Genomic DNA, 15,683 nt, shown 5'->3' with positions numbered 1-15,683 from the left:
TTCCCGAACAGATTGAAAAAAAGCAAACAGGATAAGCAATTTTTTAAAATTTTTGATATGCTTTCTAAAGTTAACATTAATTTGCCCTTGTTGGATGTGATCAGGAATATGCCAGCTTATGCTAAGTTCTTTAAGGAACTCAATTCCAACAAGAGGAGATATGGGAACAATGAAAAAGTTATGGTGTCTAAAATAACAAGTGCAATTCTCCAACAATAGTTAACTCCTAAGATGAAAGACCCTGGGAGCTTTACCGTTAATATTACAATGGGGGACAAAAAGGTTGCTAAAGCCATGTTGGATTTGGGAGCAAGCATCAATTTGATGTCATATTCAACATATGCGCAACTTGGCTTAGGAGAATTGAAGCCAACCACCATGTCTCTGCAACTGGCTGATAGGTCATTTAAATATCCAAGAGGCAGAGTGGAAGACTTGCTGATTCAGGTAGGAAAACTGATAATCCCTGTTGACTTTGTGGTTCTAGACATGGAAGGTACATCAGCAAGGGATAAGGAGCAAACAATACTCATTGGTGGACTTTTCATGGCAACTATCAAAACAGTTATTGACATGCACAATGGGAAGTTGACTATGACAGTCCTGGGAAAGACTGTAGAATTTAAAGTGTTTAATTCTCTAACCATATCTCCTAGCACTTCAATTGATGAATGTTCATATGTTGATTGCACGGATTATTTTGTTTATGAAACATATTTATAGGATAAGGATGATAAGTTAGAAGTTGAATTAACATTGAAAAAGCATGAAGAATGTTTAGATGAAGAAGTCTTAGACTTACATGATAAGTTAGATGAAGCTATTCTAGTGTTATCTGATGAAAGCACTATTGAACCTTTAGATTTACCCATTGAAAGCAAATCAGAAATTATTGATGAACCACCTAAGGTTGAGCTTAAGGAGTTGCCTAACACACTTAAATATATCTTCTTAGGAGAAAAGAATATATATCCAGTGATCATAGCCACTGATCTTTCTCCTTTAGAGGAAGATGCAACTATTAGAGAATTAAGAAGACTTGAAAAAGCTATTGGGTGGGGAATTTCTGATATTAAGGGGATTAGTCCAACAATGTGTATGCATAAAATTATTTTAAAAGACAATTCTAAAGCGGTTAGAGATACACAGCGACAACTTAATCCCAATATGAAAGAAGTAATAAAAAAGAAAGTTCAGAAGTTATTGGATGAGGGTATTCTATACCTTATAGCTGATAGTAATTGAGTAAGCCCTGTTCATATAGTGCCTAAAAAGTCAAGCACAACAGTTGTTAAAAATGAAAAATGGGAGTTAGTCCCCACAATAATGACAACGGGATGGAAAATGCGTATTGATTATAGAAAGTTAAACGCAGCAACAAAGAAGGATCATTTTCCTCCTCCTTTTATTGATCAAATATTAGAGTGTTTAGCAGGACATGAATTTTATTATTTTCTTCATTGACTTCAGGATATTACCAGGTACCCATTGCTCCTGAAGATCAAGAAAGGACAACTTTTACATGTCCCTTTGGAACTTTTGCGTTTAGAAGGATGCCTTTTGCGCTGTGCAACGCTCCAGCAATATTCCAAAGATGTATGCTTTTTATTTTCTCTGATATGTTAGAAGACTGCATTGAGGTATTTATGGATGATTTCTCAGTTTTTGGTTCCTCATTTGATGCATGTCTAAGTAATCTGACTCGCGTACTTGAGAGATGCATTGAATATAACTTAATATTGAGTTGGAAAAAGAATCATTTTATGGTTAAATAAGGTATTGTGCTCGGACATGTTGTTTCTAGTAAATGTATTGAAGTAGACCAAGCAAAAATCGACTTAATTGCCAAATTGCCCTTTCCTACTTCAGTAAAGGGCATTAGAAGTTTTCTTGGCCATGCAAGATTTTATAGGCGTTTTATTAAAGACTTTTCTAAAATTGCTCGTCCTTTAACTGAATTGCTAGCTAAAGATGTTAACTTTATTTTTAATGATGCATGCCTATCTAATTTTAACATCTTGAAAGAAATATTGACTAGTGCACCGGTTATTGTGACACCTGATTGGTCTCTTCCCTTTGAAATCATGTGTGATGCATTTGATTATACTATAGGAGCGGTCTTGAGCCAAAGAGTTGATAAAGCGTTACATGTAATATATTATGCTAGCAAAACTCTTGATGATGCTCAAGTAAACTATTTGACAACTGAAAAGAATTTATAGCTGTTGTATATTCACTAGACAATTTAGATCTTACTTGGTGGGATCTAAAGTCATTGTTTATTCAGATCATGCAGTTTTAAGATATCTTCTAACTAAGCCTAATGTTGAACCACGACTTATTAGGTGGGTGCTCTTATTGCAATAGTCTGATATAGAGATAAAAGACAAAAAAAAAAGGAGTGAAAATGTAGTAGCATATCACTTTTCAAGGTTGATTTCTGATTTTGATAACCTTGGTTCTAAAAAAGTAATTAATGAGACTTTCCCTGATGAACAATTATTTGTAGTAAGTCATGAGTCAGGTATGCTGACATTGTGAACTATTTGGCATGTGGTGTTATAAGAACTGACTTAACTTGGCAGGAAAAGAAACGATTTCTATCAGGGTGTAGGCATTATTATTAGGATGACCTGTATTTTTTTAAATATTGTTCTAATCAAATGATTAGAAGATGTGTTCCTGAAGATGAGCAATAAAGCGTTCTGGCCTTTTGCCATGAAATGCATTGTGGGGGTCACTTTGGTGGTAAGAAAACAGCCTACAAGGTTCTACAATCAGGTTTCTTCTGGCATTCGTTATTTAAAGATGCTCATATTTTTTTGTGCTAAATGTGATAGGTGCTAAAGAAGTGTAAGATTTAGCAAACGAACTGAAATGCCTTAGACTTTTAATCTTGTGGTTGAACGGTTATGAATATATACTTGTTGCTGTTAATTATGTGTCTAAATGGGTAGAAGCAATAGCTACACGAACTAATGACGCTAAGGTAGTATGCAAATTCATAAAAGATAATATTTTTAGCAGGTTTGGAACACCTAGAGCAATCATTAGCGACGGGGGTACACATTTTTGCAACAAGGCATTTAGCGCCTTAGTAAAGAAATTTGGAGTAACTCATAGAGTTGCAACACCTTATCACCCACAAACATTAGGGGAAGTTAGCAATAGACAAATTAAGTCAATACTTGAAAAATCAGTGCGTCCATCTAGAAAAGATTGGGCTATGCACTTGAATAATGCTCTGTGGGCATATCGAACGGCTTATAAAATACCGATTGGAATGAGTTCTTATAGATTAATATACGGCAAGGCTTGTCATTTACCGGTCGAATTAGAACATAAAGCATATTGGGCTATTAAGGAGCTTAATATGGACTTAACTAAAGCAGGTGAAGAGCGTTTGTTGCATATAAATGAGCTAGAAGAAATGCGTAGTGAGACATATGAGAATGCCAAGCTATACAAAGAAAGGACCAAAAAGCAACATGATAAGAGTTTACTTCATAAATCTTTTGTCCCTGGAATGAAAATATTATTATTTAACTCACGCTTTAAACTTTTTCCAGGAAAGCTTAGATCCAGATGGAACGGACCCTTCGAAGTAATAACGATTTTCAATCATGGTGCGTTGGAATTACGTAATATTAAGACCCAAGAACAATTTAAAGTTAATGGCCATCGCTTAAAGCCATACTATGAAGGAATGACCTATGGACATGAAGTGGAGTGTATGGAAGCACCTCCAATTTGAAATAACTTTTGTCAATGTCTAGCTATAGACAATAAATTTAGCACTTGTATATTACATATTTTCTACTTTTACTATTTTAGTTTTCAATTTAAAGTATTTTTGCTTTGTTTTTAGGAACCTGCAAGAGATTCAACCATCCGAACACATGCACGATCATCAAGTACAATAAAGGAGCTTTATGCGGTAACACTTAATTTACTAGTCGATATTGTGCTTCAAGTATTTATAAGATTATGTGTATTATATAAAGGTCATTTAGTTAGGATTTAGTATCCCTTGCAATGCTTGTCTTTAGTTAGGAATTTAGTCTTAATTCTAGTCAAGTCATCCTTGATAGCTTAGTTTTTTTTCCTATTATTATTAGATACAATTATGTTTTTTGTTTTTAATTTCTTTTTTAAAAAATAAAATTTAAAAAATTATTTTTTTACGCGAGTACGCGAATGTCCCCGCTGAGGTGCTGCACTGTGAGCGCGGATGCTCCCGTGAGGTCATGACCCCGTGGGCCAAGCACCCGGTGAGCCACGGATGCTCCCAGTGAGTGCGCATGCACCCCGGGCACCCACAGCGAGCCAGAGGATGTTGCCATGAGGTCCGCAGAAAAAAAAACCCAAAAAAAGGAGAAAGAAAAAAAGAGTTAAAAAAAAAAGAGTTGAGCAACTTTAATTTGAAATACATTAGGACTCCAAAGTTGTTCATCTCCCACCACAACACTAAAAAGAATTTTATTTGAATTCAAAAACACACCTCCCAAAAACCCTAACCGTCACATAGAACTCTATTCTTTTCTCTCCTTTCATCCATTAACACCACCTCATATTTTCTCTCTCCTCGTTTTTCTTTCTTCCTCTACAAAAAAGTATCAATTTTTCTTCCAAAATTTTAAAATATTTACCCACAAATCTTTATTCTACCAATTCCATAGGTAAATAATGGCCCCAAAGAAGAGAACAAGAAAGGAAAAGGGGAAAGAGATAGTCTCAAGCTCTCATGAAGAAGAACAAAGCTTAAAGGCAACTCATGGGGCTCCTTTTGATCTTTATTCTCATGAAGAGGGCAATCGATTCCTTAGCCTTACTTCAAGAGAGCAAGTTTCATGTAAGTTCTTGGATGCTCCTTCTCTAGTTAAATTGAATATTTTTGAGAGAATGATGATACTCTTGGATAGATTAGGATGGAAGGATTTTGTCTTGAACTCATTGCCATCATATAATAAATTAACTTTAGAGTTTTTCACAATTCTACATTGTGATCCTTCCAATGACAAGGAGTTTAAGGTAAGACTGTTTGGGCAATAATTATACTGTTACTATTCATGCAATTGTCCAAGCTTTCGGTTTAAAGAAAGGAGGTATATGTGAGCAATATCATAAGTTTGATTTGGGTAAGTTTTGGAAAAAACTAACGGGTCAAGACAAATAAGATATTAATAATATGCCAAATAATGTCTTCAATGATCATTGTTATTTGCTTATTTCAAAATTCATGTGTGGAGGCATCTTTGGTAGGAAAGAGACAAATAAGGTGACGAAGCAAGAACTAAATATTCTATGGTGTTTGGATACCCATAAATCTATTTCTTCGACATACTTTATTATGCAAAATTTACTAAGGACACCGACTAGACCTAAGAGTTGTATCAGGTTAGGACATATTGTTACAGGGTTGGCTATGTATCTTTGTAGTTTTGATCCGGAATCTTCTCTATATGAGGCATTACCCTCCGCGGGCAATTTAGATACTAATTCACTGATTAGAGCTAATTTGGTAAATTATCGTGGTGGTCCTCTTACTTTTAAGCACGGATCGAGTGGAGGTAGTAGTAGTGTGGCTAGAGATGAGCCACCAAGACATGATATGGAGGAAGAATTGGATAGTGAAGAAAGTAGAGGGCAAGAATGGGGTAATCAAAGTTGGCACCAAGTTTTAACTCAACTTCAAGCGATGAACACCAACCTTAACCAACGACTCGATGCCTTTGATTCTCGATTGGCTAATATGGAGAAGAGTCAACGTCGACAAGCATACAAACTCGATCACTACTTTGAATCCGTCGACTTTGATGCTCCTTCACCACCATCATCCTCGCCGCATCATTGATTCTAGTTTTGTACTAAGTTTTTTTTTCTTGGTTTGTTTTAGGATTTAGCTATCTAGTTACCATAGGGCATTTGCTTAGATATTTTTAGCTATCTTAGGATTTTCATGCTTTATAGCTATTTAAGATTTCTGTTATGCATTTATTTTATAATAATAACTTTTAAATTATGTTTTACTTGTGATATTTTATTTTAAGCTAATTAGTTATTATCAATGATGGTTCTCTAAAGCTTGTTTAAGGTTTATACGGGATGATGATTACTTATGGCCAGTGGTGATTAAATGGCACTCCAATTTTCAAAGGAAGTACTCTATCTTTTTCTCTTTTATGTGTTCTTTTTATGATTAAGATATTGAGGACAATATCTAAAATAAGTGTCCGGGAAAGATTTAGAGTAATTCTGTTATATATGCCAAGTATTTAGTAGCTTTTGATTAATTTTTGTAAGAAATTTGAAAACTATTCTATACTCAACTTTTTGTTATTATTCTACACTAAAGAATCAATGAAAGAATGCTATTATGATAAATCTTTGAGTTTTTGAATTAATTTTTAAGCACATATGAATGTGAACTCATGAGTTGACTGCACTTAAATGATCAAGTGTCATTATTTGTATAAGAACATGATTAGTAGTTTGGTAAAATTTGACATGGGTATGATTAGAAATATATGATTTAAGTTATTATTCCCTTGTTATTATTATGGTTTACCTATGTTTGTGGGAAATGATATGGGTAAGTTAAAAGTTCTAAGTTAATAATTCTACTCCGCTAGTTTCAGTTGTTGAGTAACCAGGGGTCTTCATGACCAATGTTGATTTTTGCATAAAAAGGCAATTGAAATTATAAATATGCAAAGCATCTTGATTTTTATTTTGTTGAGTAACCAAGTGCATTCATTATCCATGTTTGTATTTGAGTAAAAAGGCATAACATATCAAGAAAGAAAGAAACCCCAAGTATCAAGTAAATCTAAGGGGTGAAAAGAAAAGAAAATTCAAGAAAAAGAGCTTGCAAAGCAAAGTGAAAAATGTAAATGCCTATTGATATCTATTTGAACATTAAGGTTTTCCTTCTTGAATTGGGTTATCATAATTTGGGTTATGCATTATAATTATATTCATTGATAATGAGTTAAGCTATTTGTTGTGAACATGTGTAAATGATGAATACTTGAATCTTTTGCCTAACTATGATTGAGTTTACAACCTTTTTAGAAAAATTCTTATGATTCAAGTTTTCTTTGATTTGCATAGTTTCTGCATTAGTGAAATTCTTTTGAATAGTACTTTTGAGCTGAGTACGAATTGCTTTATTGAATTTTTGCAACGATTGATTCTTAAGTTACTGTTTAATTGAGGACAAGTAAAAGTTCAAGTGAGGGGGTATTTGATCGATCTAAATTGTATAGATATTTAAGGGTATTTTATAGCTTTAATGATTTGTTTCTATATATAATATAGTATAAAGATATGTTTTACCTCACTTTAGTTTTTCTTGTCTAAATTCAGGAAATAATGCAAAAAAGGAGAATTTGAGCTAAAAATGCACTAATGGGCGTAATTGGACTGCAGCTATTAAAGGCTCGAGAATCAGACACGTGGGCTATTAATAGTTTGGGCCTAGCTTAATTCATTAAGGCCCCAAAAGGGAAGTTTAAGTAATTATTATGTAATTAGTGGATAATTATCATTTGAGTTGTTTAGGACAATAAGGGATAAACTATAGGAGTTATGTGTGGAGAAAAGAACTCTAAAGAAGAAAATCTCTACAAGGAGTAGAGATGTGTCATACCTGGAATTTTTATATTTAATAATAATTATATTAATAATGAGTTTTTATTTAAATTAATTTTATTTTATCTTTATTTGGTCTAGTTAGAATGAGTTAAATGCAAAGTTTGAATTTTAGTATTAGACGAATAAATGAGTTATTTTTCTATACCCAATTAGTTTGATTTTTAAGGAGTTAATTAAGTAAATTATTTGAGGAATAAATTATATTTTTGGTTATTCAAATTTTTTCCAAATGTATATATATATATATATATATAATTATATATTGGAGAATTATGGAAGAATTTGTAAAAGGTGTTTTTATAAAAGAATTTTGAGAAAATTAGTATTTTAATTAGCTAGTGGTATTCAATTTTAAGTTGGAAAATATTTAGCAAATTGATTATTTAATTTAATTGTGTGTTAGGACTAAATTGGAAAATTATTTTTGGATGAGGATTAAAAGTATAATTTCATTAATATGGGGGTTTAATGAAAATTTATAAGTTTGGTATTTTCGTAAATAATTACGTCGGCAGGGGTATATTTATAATTATGTATTTTCAATAATTCTAATTTTGGCCCAAATTAAATGGTTAAGGGCTTAATTGAAAGGCTAAAGAAAAGTTTAGGGGTTAAATTAGAATTTTGAGTTCAGGGGTCAGATGTCGATATTGAAAGGAAAGGAATCGGGGAAGAAAAGAAAGGAAGAGAAGAGAGATGTCGGGGAGAGAGAGGAAGCAGAAGAAGAAGAATGAGGCGCCGTCGGTGGCGGTGAGCGATGGCCGGCAAGCACAATGGGGCTTAGTGCGGCGAAAGCATGCAAGGAGGCGGCCGGCGATTTTTCACGATCCCGGCTTCCTTTCGGTGGCAATCGGCTCCTCTCGGCGAGGACTCTCTTTTGGCAGCAGTGGCGACGCCTGTGGTGGCCGGAGATGGAAGATCCGGTGGAGAGAGAAAGTAGGAGGCAGCAGGCGTTTTTAGATTTTTCGGCGAGCTCCGGCGAGCTATGGATGATCGGAGTACATATCTCGACTCTCCTCAGCTCAAGCTTCGCAATGGCACCGATTTCGTGGCGATCAGACTTCGTTTGCGAATCGACGGCCGACATCGTCCGTAAATCTCTCCGGATGATCGGGGGTTGGATTGGAAAATCGGAAGCAGGGATCGCCATCAGCGCGTCGTTTCGAGTCTGATGATGAGTTCAGATCGTTGATCGGACTTTGGCGGCTGGAAGCAAGTTGACCGAGCGATCAAGCGCCTCGGTAATTTTCTCTCGCCCGTTAATTTTAAGAATTCTTTGATTTAATTTATCCTTATTGATTGTGTTGAGTATTAGATGATATTTGTGAGTCAAAAATAATTGTCTGTCGGTTTGCCTGTCCTTGTGTTTTGTGCTGTGTGGCGAAGTGGGGAAAATAGTGAAGTCTGGGGACCCGACTCCCGTTGTTTTGAATTGTTGGATATTTGTAGTGTTCTGGCAGGTCTTGGACCCATTTTACGGGGGGTAAATGCCCGTAAATTAGGAGAGGTTCTGCCGAATTTTCGGCAGATTCCTCGAGTCTAATTAAATTATAGGCAGTCTACTCTGGGGTCTAAGTTTAGGAAAAATCTATGAATATCTATTAATTGTATATATTTTGTTACTAGATAATTCAGCCTTCTCGCCAGCTCCACCCGAGGCGTAGGAGCGGACTGCAGAACGCGTTAGATTTGTGAGTTAAAGTCACATAATCTGTACACTATTGCCAAACCTAATTTGATATGCTATCTTGAAATTCATATTTAATATGATTATTAGTATCGCAATATAAATAATTTCATTTAATTATTATTTACTGAGATTAATTTTAATATTATTACTAGTAATATTATATCGCTATTTTGATAGTTAATATTATATTCACACAATTGTTATTATTATTTTTCCACATAAATTGCACGTTGTTTCTTCGAAATTCTAATTCTTTATTTCGATATGTGTTTAATAATTTTGCTAGACTATGATTATTATTATATTTATTGAATGTGATTTGGGATGAGGTTTTAGTAGAACATTGCCACATGATGGGTTGCATTAGGACCGCGTGCGCACCGGTAATGATCAAAGACAGGTAACAAGGTTATTATGGATTTATTTGCCCTGATTGAGCATTGCTCTCTGGGCTGAGTTCAGTTGATTGCCGGAGTTAAGGTCCCTGATTGAGCAACGCTCTCTGGGTGCCGGTTTAGTTGGAATTCAAGTGTTCAGGCTGGAGGTAAGGACCCTGATCGAGCTTGCTCTCTGGGTGCCAGACCTGTTGGATTAAGAGAGCCGAAAGGCTACTAGTAATTGGGGTTAGGGTTCTACTGAGCCACTCGTCCTACAAATATAAAAATCTATTTTATTTTTAAAATTATGGTAATGATTATAATATGATTCGCATTTGATGTACATGGTTTGTTACACTGATTGTAATAATTATTATTTCTTTGTGAAGACTGCAATAGTTACAAGATTATTGATTTTAACTCATTCTCAAGACTGACAGTCTCAATTTATTTTATTTTTTTCAGATTCGTGATTGTTAGTCTTCCCGCGACTTTTAATCAGTAACCCGACTCCTTCATCATCGGGTAATGTATTCGATTTGGTATGTTAATATGTAAAATCTTAGATTCTCCGCAGTAGTAATAGTAGATGTATCAGTTGTAAATTTTATGAGTTTTGAGTCTCGTCAAATTCTTCTGGCAGACCGAATTAGTTATGTAAAATTTAATGTTACTGTAAATTGTGGCATTATTAATAGTAAAGTTTGAGATGAGATTTGTTTGAGTCAGTGAGTGTCAGGCTTACTACGGGATTCGGTGGCCTTACGCCTACCCATTCCCTAGTGCCAGTCACGGGCCCACAGATCGGGTCGTGACAAGATGAATTAGAATAAGGAGTTCTTTGGCTGCTGGATCTCTCTGAAGAAGGCTTCTATTATTCTCTGCAGAAAATTCTGGAGTTCATCATCTTTGACATCTTACTAGCTTGTGTTGCATCATTCTTTGAAGAATTATATAAGCTTTTCGAAGACGTAGAGAAAGAAGACCAGTCTTCTTCATTCCTTGAAGAGCCTTTGAACTTTGAGGGAGTTTTAGTTTTCTGTTTTATTAATCTTAAATCTTTCTATTTAATTACAATGATCATTGGATTAAGTATGTTAGGTTAAATCCCATAAGTGTTTAGTTTGGCTTTTTACTTATATATGAACCTTATATATTTTGAGTTTAATGAATGATTTCTTTTCTTTTATATGTTCATTAGTTTCATCTATTATTATTGATTGACCATCATATCAATTTAGTAGTAATATATGTTATGAAAATCTTTAGGTTAAAAGTATTAGAGACATCTTCTTTACTTTAATCTATGTTGGTATAAAAAATTTAAGTTGCATCATTAGCTTGAGTGACTTAGGGAAAAGGCACATCACCATCTCATTTGTTAAATTAGGGTTAAGTGAATTGAGGAAATTATTAAGTAAAAGCTAGACTAACTGCTATTTTATCATATAGTTTATATTAATCATTCTAGTTGCATATTTACTTTCTGGTTATTTAATTTATTTTATTAAACTAAAATCATTATCAAAACATCGGCTTAGAGTGTTTATATTTATTTTCAGTAATTTGTATGATAGTTGGTCTTTATAATATATGCTCTACAATTCCTTGTGAGATCGACTTCGTGGTGAGCTTATCCAAACTATCATTCGGTTCGTACACTTGTGAGTACTAATTTAGATACATCACTAAGCAAGATTTAAACATTTGATGTTTACTTTATGTCTTTTTCTTTCATTTTTGTGTCGGATAGTTGTTGTTGGTAGTTCCTTTGATGTTTACTTTTACTCTGGAATTTGTAGTTTAGACTCAAAGCTAGTACTTTAAACTGTATTGTTAAACTATTTAGTATATTTACTAGTTATTATAGTGAATATCTTTTTCTTTAATTGCTTTATTGCGTACACCATCTTTTAATTAATGAAGATTTCATGTTCATAAAAGAAAAATTTCCTATGAAAAAATTTACGTAATATAAACTATGAGGTGACATCTAATATCTAATGTGGCTCTGCAAATTCCAACTCAGTAAAAATGAAAACATTTCGGTGTAAAATAGAAGAATACTAAACAATCCAATTTTGAAATTCAATAAGAAAAAACTATAATTGGGCCTGAACTTGTATGATTTCTGGATTTAGGCCTTTATATTCAAATCGGTGCAATTACTCCTCTTCGTACTATTTCCATTTGAAGTCATGAAACCCCCGAATGCAACAATCATTAGCAAGTGCAGTATACTTACTATATGACATCAAGTGAATAAAATAATTCTTTTAAGTTAAATTTGTTAAAAATACAATTTTGCACCAATCTTTATTTTTTAAAGCAAATGCACGCTTCCCTTCTCAAAGGCTTTAATTCAAGCTCATATGCCTTAAAAGAGAGCTCATATTCGCAATTGCCATTGTAATTTCTGGCACTATGGATTAATGCCCACCAGCTGTTTGATCAAATTGTTGAACAAGTCATCTTTATGTGGAGTACCATTAGTGAGAGGCTCATCTCAAAGCGGAATTCCTATAAAAGTAATTTCACTCTATGTCTAGATGAAAATTGTGATATTAAAGCTGATAAGTTCACTTTCCGTTCTTGCTTAAAGCTTGTACTAGGTGTCACAGGGCTAATTTTCATTGCCTGAAACTTGCCTTGTGCAGCAGCCAAGTCCCTCACTTGGTTCAGCCTTACCAACGAAAATTCCATAATAACCCATAAAGGTTCACACCCACAATAGTTAGGCCAAAAACAGAAATAATTAAAGTATAATTGAGGCAACCAGAGGAAAGAATAAACACACTTTAGTCATATTCAAAATACTGAAAAAATACACATAAGATGGGGCTTCTCCTCCTCTCTTCCCTTGGTGGTTACACGACAATTTTCATACATATATATATATATCACATGTGAGTTGACACCCCCAACTGCCTAGGGCCTGATCTGGTGTCTTGCATCTCCTCAAGTAAAACTGCTTCATGCCATACTAGCAATCTGCCCCAAGTCATGTCTGAATGCCTACACATCAGCCTACCCAAATAACTGCCTGGTAACTACCTAGCCATGCAGCCTGCTTGCCGCATAGCCAGCCTTCCCCACTTGCCAATTTCGGATGCCCACACCTGGTTGCTGCTTGGCCCCTTGCCAATGCCAGCCAGCACGCGTAGTGTTGTGCCCAAGCCGCTCGCTCAATGCCTAGGCGAGGAACAGCCCAGCCGTCACCTCTATCTTTCACGCTGCATTGCATACTTGCTTCGCATGCCTGACCTGCCTGCCTCGCAAGTCTCTTCGGGCCCGATGCTAGGAACCCGCGTGCCAATCCCACGCATCTTTCGCGCCCGCCCAGGCCCTGCCTTCCACCGAGACTTGGCCCGTCAGCTTCCCCCGCTGCCAAGAATTTTCACCGCTACTTGGCATGCCCGGCTTGCACACCTCACCAGGCTGGCTCGCAGGAGTAGCGCCAAATCCTTGCGTCTAGCGAGGCCCTCATTTTTAGGGGTCTAACACTAGGCTTCAATGAAGGGACATAAGATTTTGTATTCATAGGAAGGTTCTAATTAATGGGTTTCAAGAAAATATATATAGGAAACATACCTTTGCTTAGCATCATGCTAAATGTGAAGATTTAACGATAGTTAGAGTGCCTTTTGATGATTTGACGAAAAAAGATGTTATTGCTTGGTTTGCTTTAATTGTTGGGTATGCAAAGAGAGGAAACTTATGCGTAATGAGATGGTTGTTTAATGAAATGCCAGTGAAAAGTTTAGTTACTTGAGATGTGATGATACAACTTATGTTAAAATAGGAGAGATGGGTTATGCAAGGAAACTACATTATCTTCTGCTAGATATGTGATGTGAGTTTGGCTTTGAAATAGCAATAACTTTTCTGGTTGAGACATTATTAAGTAATTTTTTCTTTTTATTTATGTAAGATTTTCAATTTCAATGAGAATCCCTTTCTTTCCAAAATGAATAGAAATAAAATAATTCTAATTCTAAATCCAAAATTTCTGATTTATACCTTAACAACGTCAAGGCAAAATATTCAGGGTGCCTATGACACCAATGATAATAGTTGGAGGGCCAATTACACCAATATACACAAGAGGGGCCTAAATCCAAAAAAACATACAAGTTAAAAGGGCCCAATTCTGGTTTTGCAATTCAAGACTCAATGTGATGCATCTGGCATGGTTTATTCAATTGAGAAAAAAAAAAGAGAAACCCTTGGAACATTTTCCGCAAATCCTTGTATCCAACCTAGATCCTTGTATTAAAATATCCGAACCATCCATTTTCCCTCCAAAATCCATTCCCGTATCTCATATCTCTCTTCAAACCCATCAAGAATAAAGATTCCTCTCACTAATTAACACCACCACTACCATCTTCTTGTTCTTCAAGAATCATCCATCGAGATGCCAAACCCTTTCTCCATCTTCTCTATCAGCAAGAGGCCATCAACAATTCCATTTAAAGAATACTACACAGACTGGTTCAACACTCTCAAGAACCCACTCCTTCCACTGCTGCATCAAACCCTATGTTCTCCTTCCTCTCCAGCACTTCTCTCTTCCCATTTTAACCTCCTTCTCCACCACTTACTCTCTTACTATGACTCTCTTGATCTTGCTGTAACCACTGACCCGAACAATCTGCCCTACCTTCTTTTCCCTTCTTGGAAAAACTCCCTTGAGAAACCCTTTCTTTTTCTTGGTGATCTTCACCCTTATACCTTCACTAACCTCATTCGGTCTTTTCTTGATCAAGAAAACAATTCTGATGATGAAAATATCAGGGATGTGGTTTTTGATCGTCCTTGGCCAGTCATAATGGCCTGGAAAGACCCTTCAAGGAATTTGATAAATAAGATTGAACAAATTGAATGTGGGTTGAGGTTAATTGTGCCTGCTCTTATGGATAGGTATAAAAGGGCACAAGCTGGTTTTGTGGGTAGACTTGCAGAGGATTGGGTTGCTTTTGATGGAAAGAAGGAGAAAGTTGAGATTAGGGAGGCAATGAAGGTGGAAATGGAGGAATTAGTGAGTGTCTTCATCGATGCTAATAGGTTAAGGAGAAGTGTAATATCTGACATTGTTGGTGCATTAAATTTGTATCAAGGGGCTGTGTTTGTTGAAGGTTTAGCCCAATTTCTTGTTGGGTTTAAAGAACCTGATTTGCTTCGTGAATTTGAGAAGTGCAAGATTCCTATTAGTGATCGAGTTCGAAGAAATGGGTTTTGATTCTAATTATCTTTTGTTAATTCTGGATTCTGCTACCATCTTAGCTTTGTATTTGGTTTCTTGTCTGCAGGAGAATTTACCAATGTAGTCACTGTAATGTAGGAAGTGATACTTGAATTTGCAAACATTCAGTGGCTTGAATTTGTAACCGTAGTTTATAATGGACAACAATGCCATGGAATTAATTGTCATTTATTATAATCTCTACTTGTGATTTAGGCCTGGATTATGCATTAAAATCTACACACCTAAATTCTTGTAGCATTTTCTAGCTAGAGTGCATACACATCATGTCTGCTCCAATTGATATAAATTTTGCATTAACAGCAAAATTAACTAACTTGAAATCTTCTGATTCCTAGATCATCAAACTCTGCGGAGCCCCTTCTTCTTGATTGCCTTCCCCAAGCAAGCTACATAGATTGTCACACTACTAGTTGCGTTGCACTTGAATCTAAAAACAAAATCTGCTGAATGTTAAATAAAATCTCTTATGGTCGAGTAGGGCAGGCCCAGCGAGGAATTGAGCCGTAGGCAGAAAAATAGTCTGAAAAAGAGGCCTAATTTCCATTGTTTGATGATCTGAATTGATTTGGCAGGTCTACAGAATATATAAATTAACCAAAGCCGCATGGGAAGCTTCCTGAATCTGCATGTTGTTGGAAAGAAACAATGCCTTGCTCGATTGTTATGATAGTTACCCTCCAATTTCTCACTA

The 15,683-nt window shown here is 35.4% G+C and overlaps 1 protein-coding gene across 1 annotated transcript; it reads left to right on the top strand.

Moving 5' to 3' along the window:
* The first annotated feature begins 13,902 nt into the window (after window positions 1-13,902).
* LOC8279649 (protein INAPERTURATE POLLEN1) lies at window positions 13,903-15,177 on the top strand. The gene has a single exon (XM_002529746.4). It carries the CDS (start codon window positions 14,141-14,143, stop codon window positions 14,963-14,965), a length of 825 nt encoding a protein of 274 aa, XP_002529792.1. The 5' UTR covers window positions 13,903-14,140; the 3' UTR covers window positions 14,966-15,177.
* Window positions 15,178-15,683: the final 506 nt, after the last annotated feature.

The sequence above is a fragment of the Ricinus communis genome, chromosome 5, assembly GCF_019578655.1.
Source record: "Ricinus communis isolate WT05 ecotype wild-type chromosome 5, ASM1957865v1, whole genome shotgun sequence".
Classification (NCBI taxonomy): domain Eukaryota; kingdom Viridiplantae; phylum Streptophyta; class Magnoliopsida; order Malpighiales; family Euphorbiaceae; genus Ricinus; species Ricinus communis.
This window is presented reverse-complemented; position numbering and strand designations above follow the sequence as displayed.

What these genes read in the sequence shown, in the direction of transcription:
- LOC8279649 (XM_002529746.4), top strand. Translation starts at nt 14,141, where the DNA reads ATGCCAAACCCTTTCTCCATCTTCTCTATCAGCAAGAGGCCATCAACA.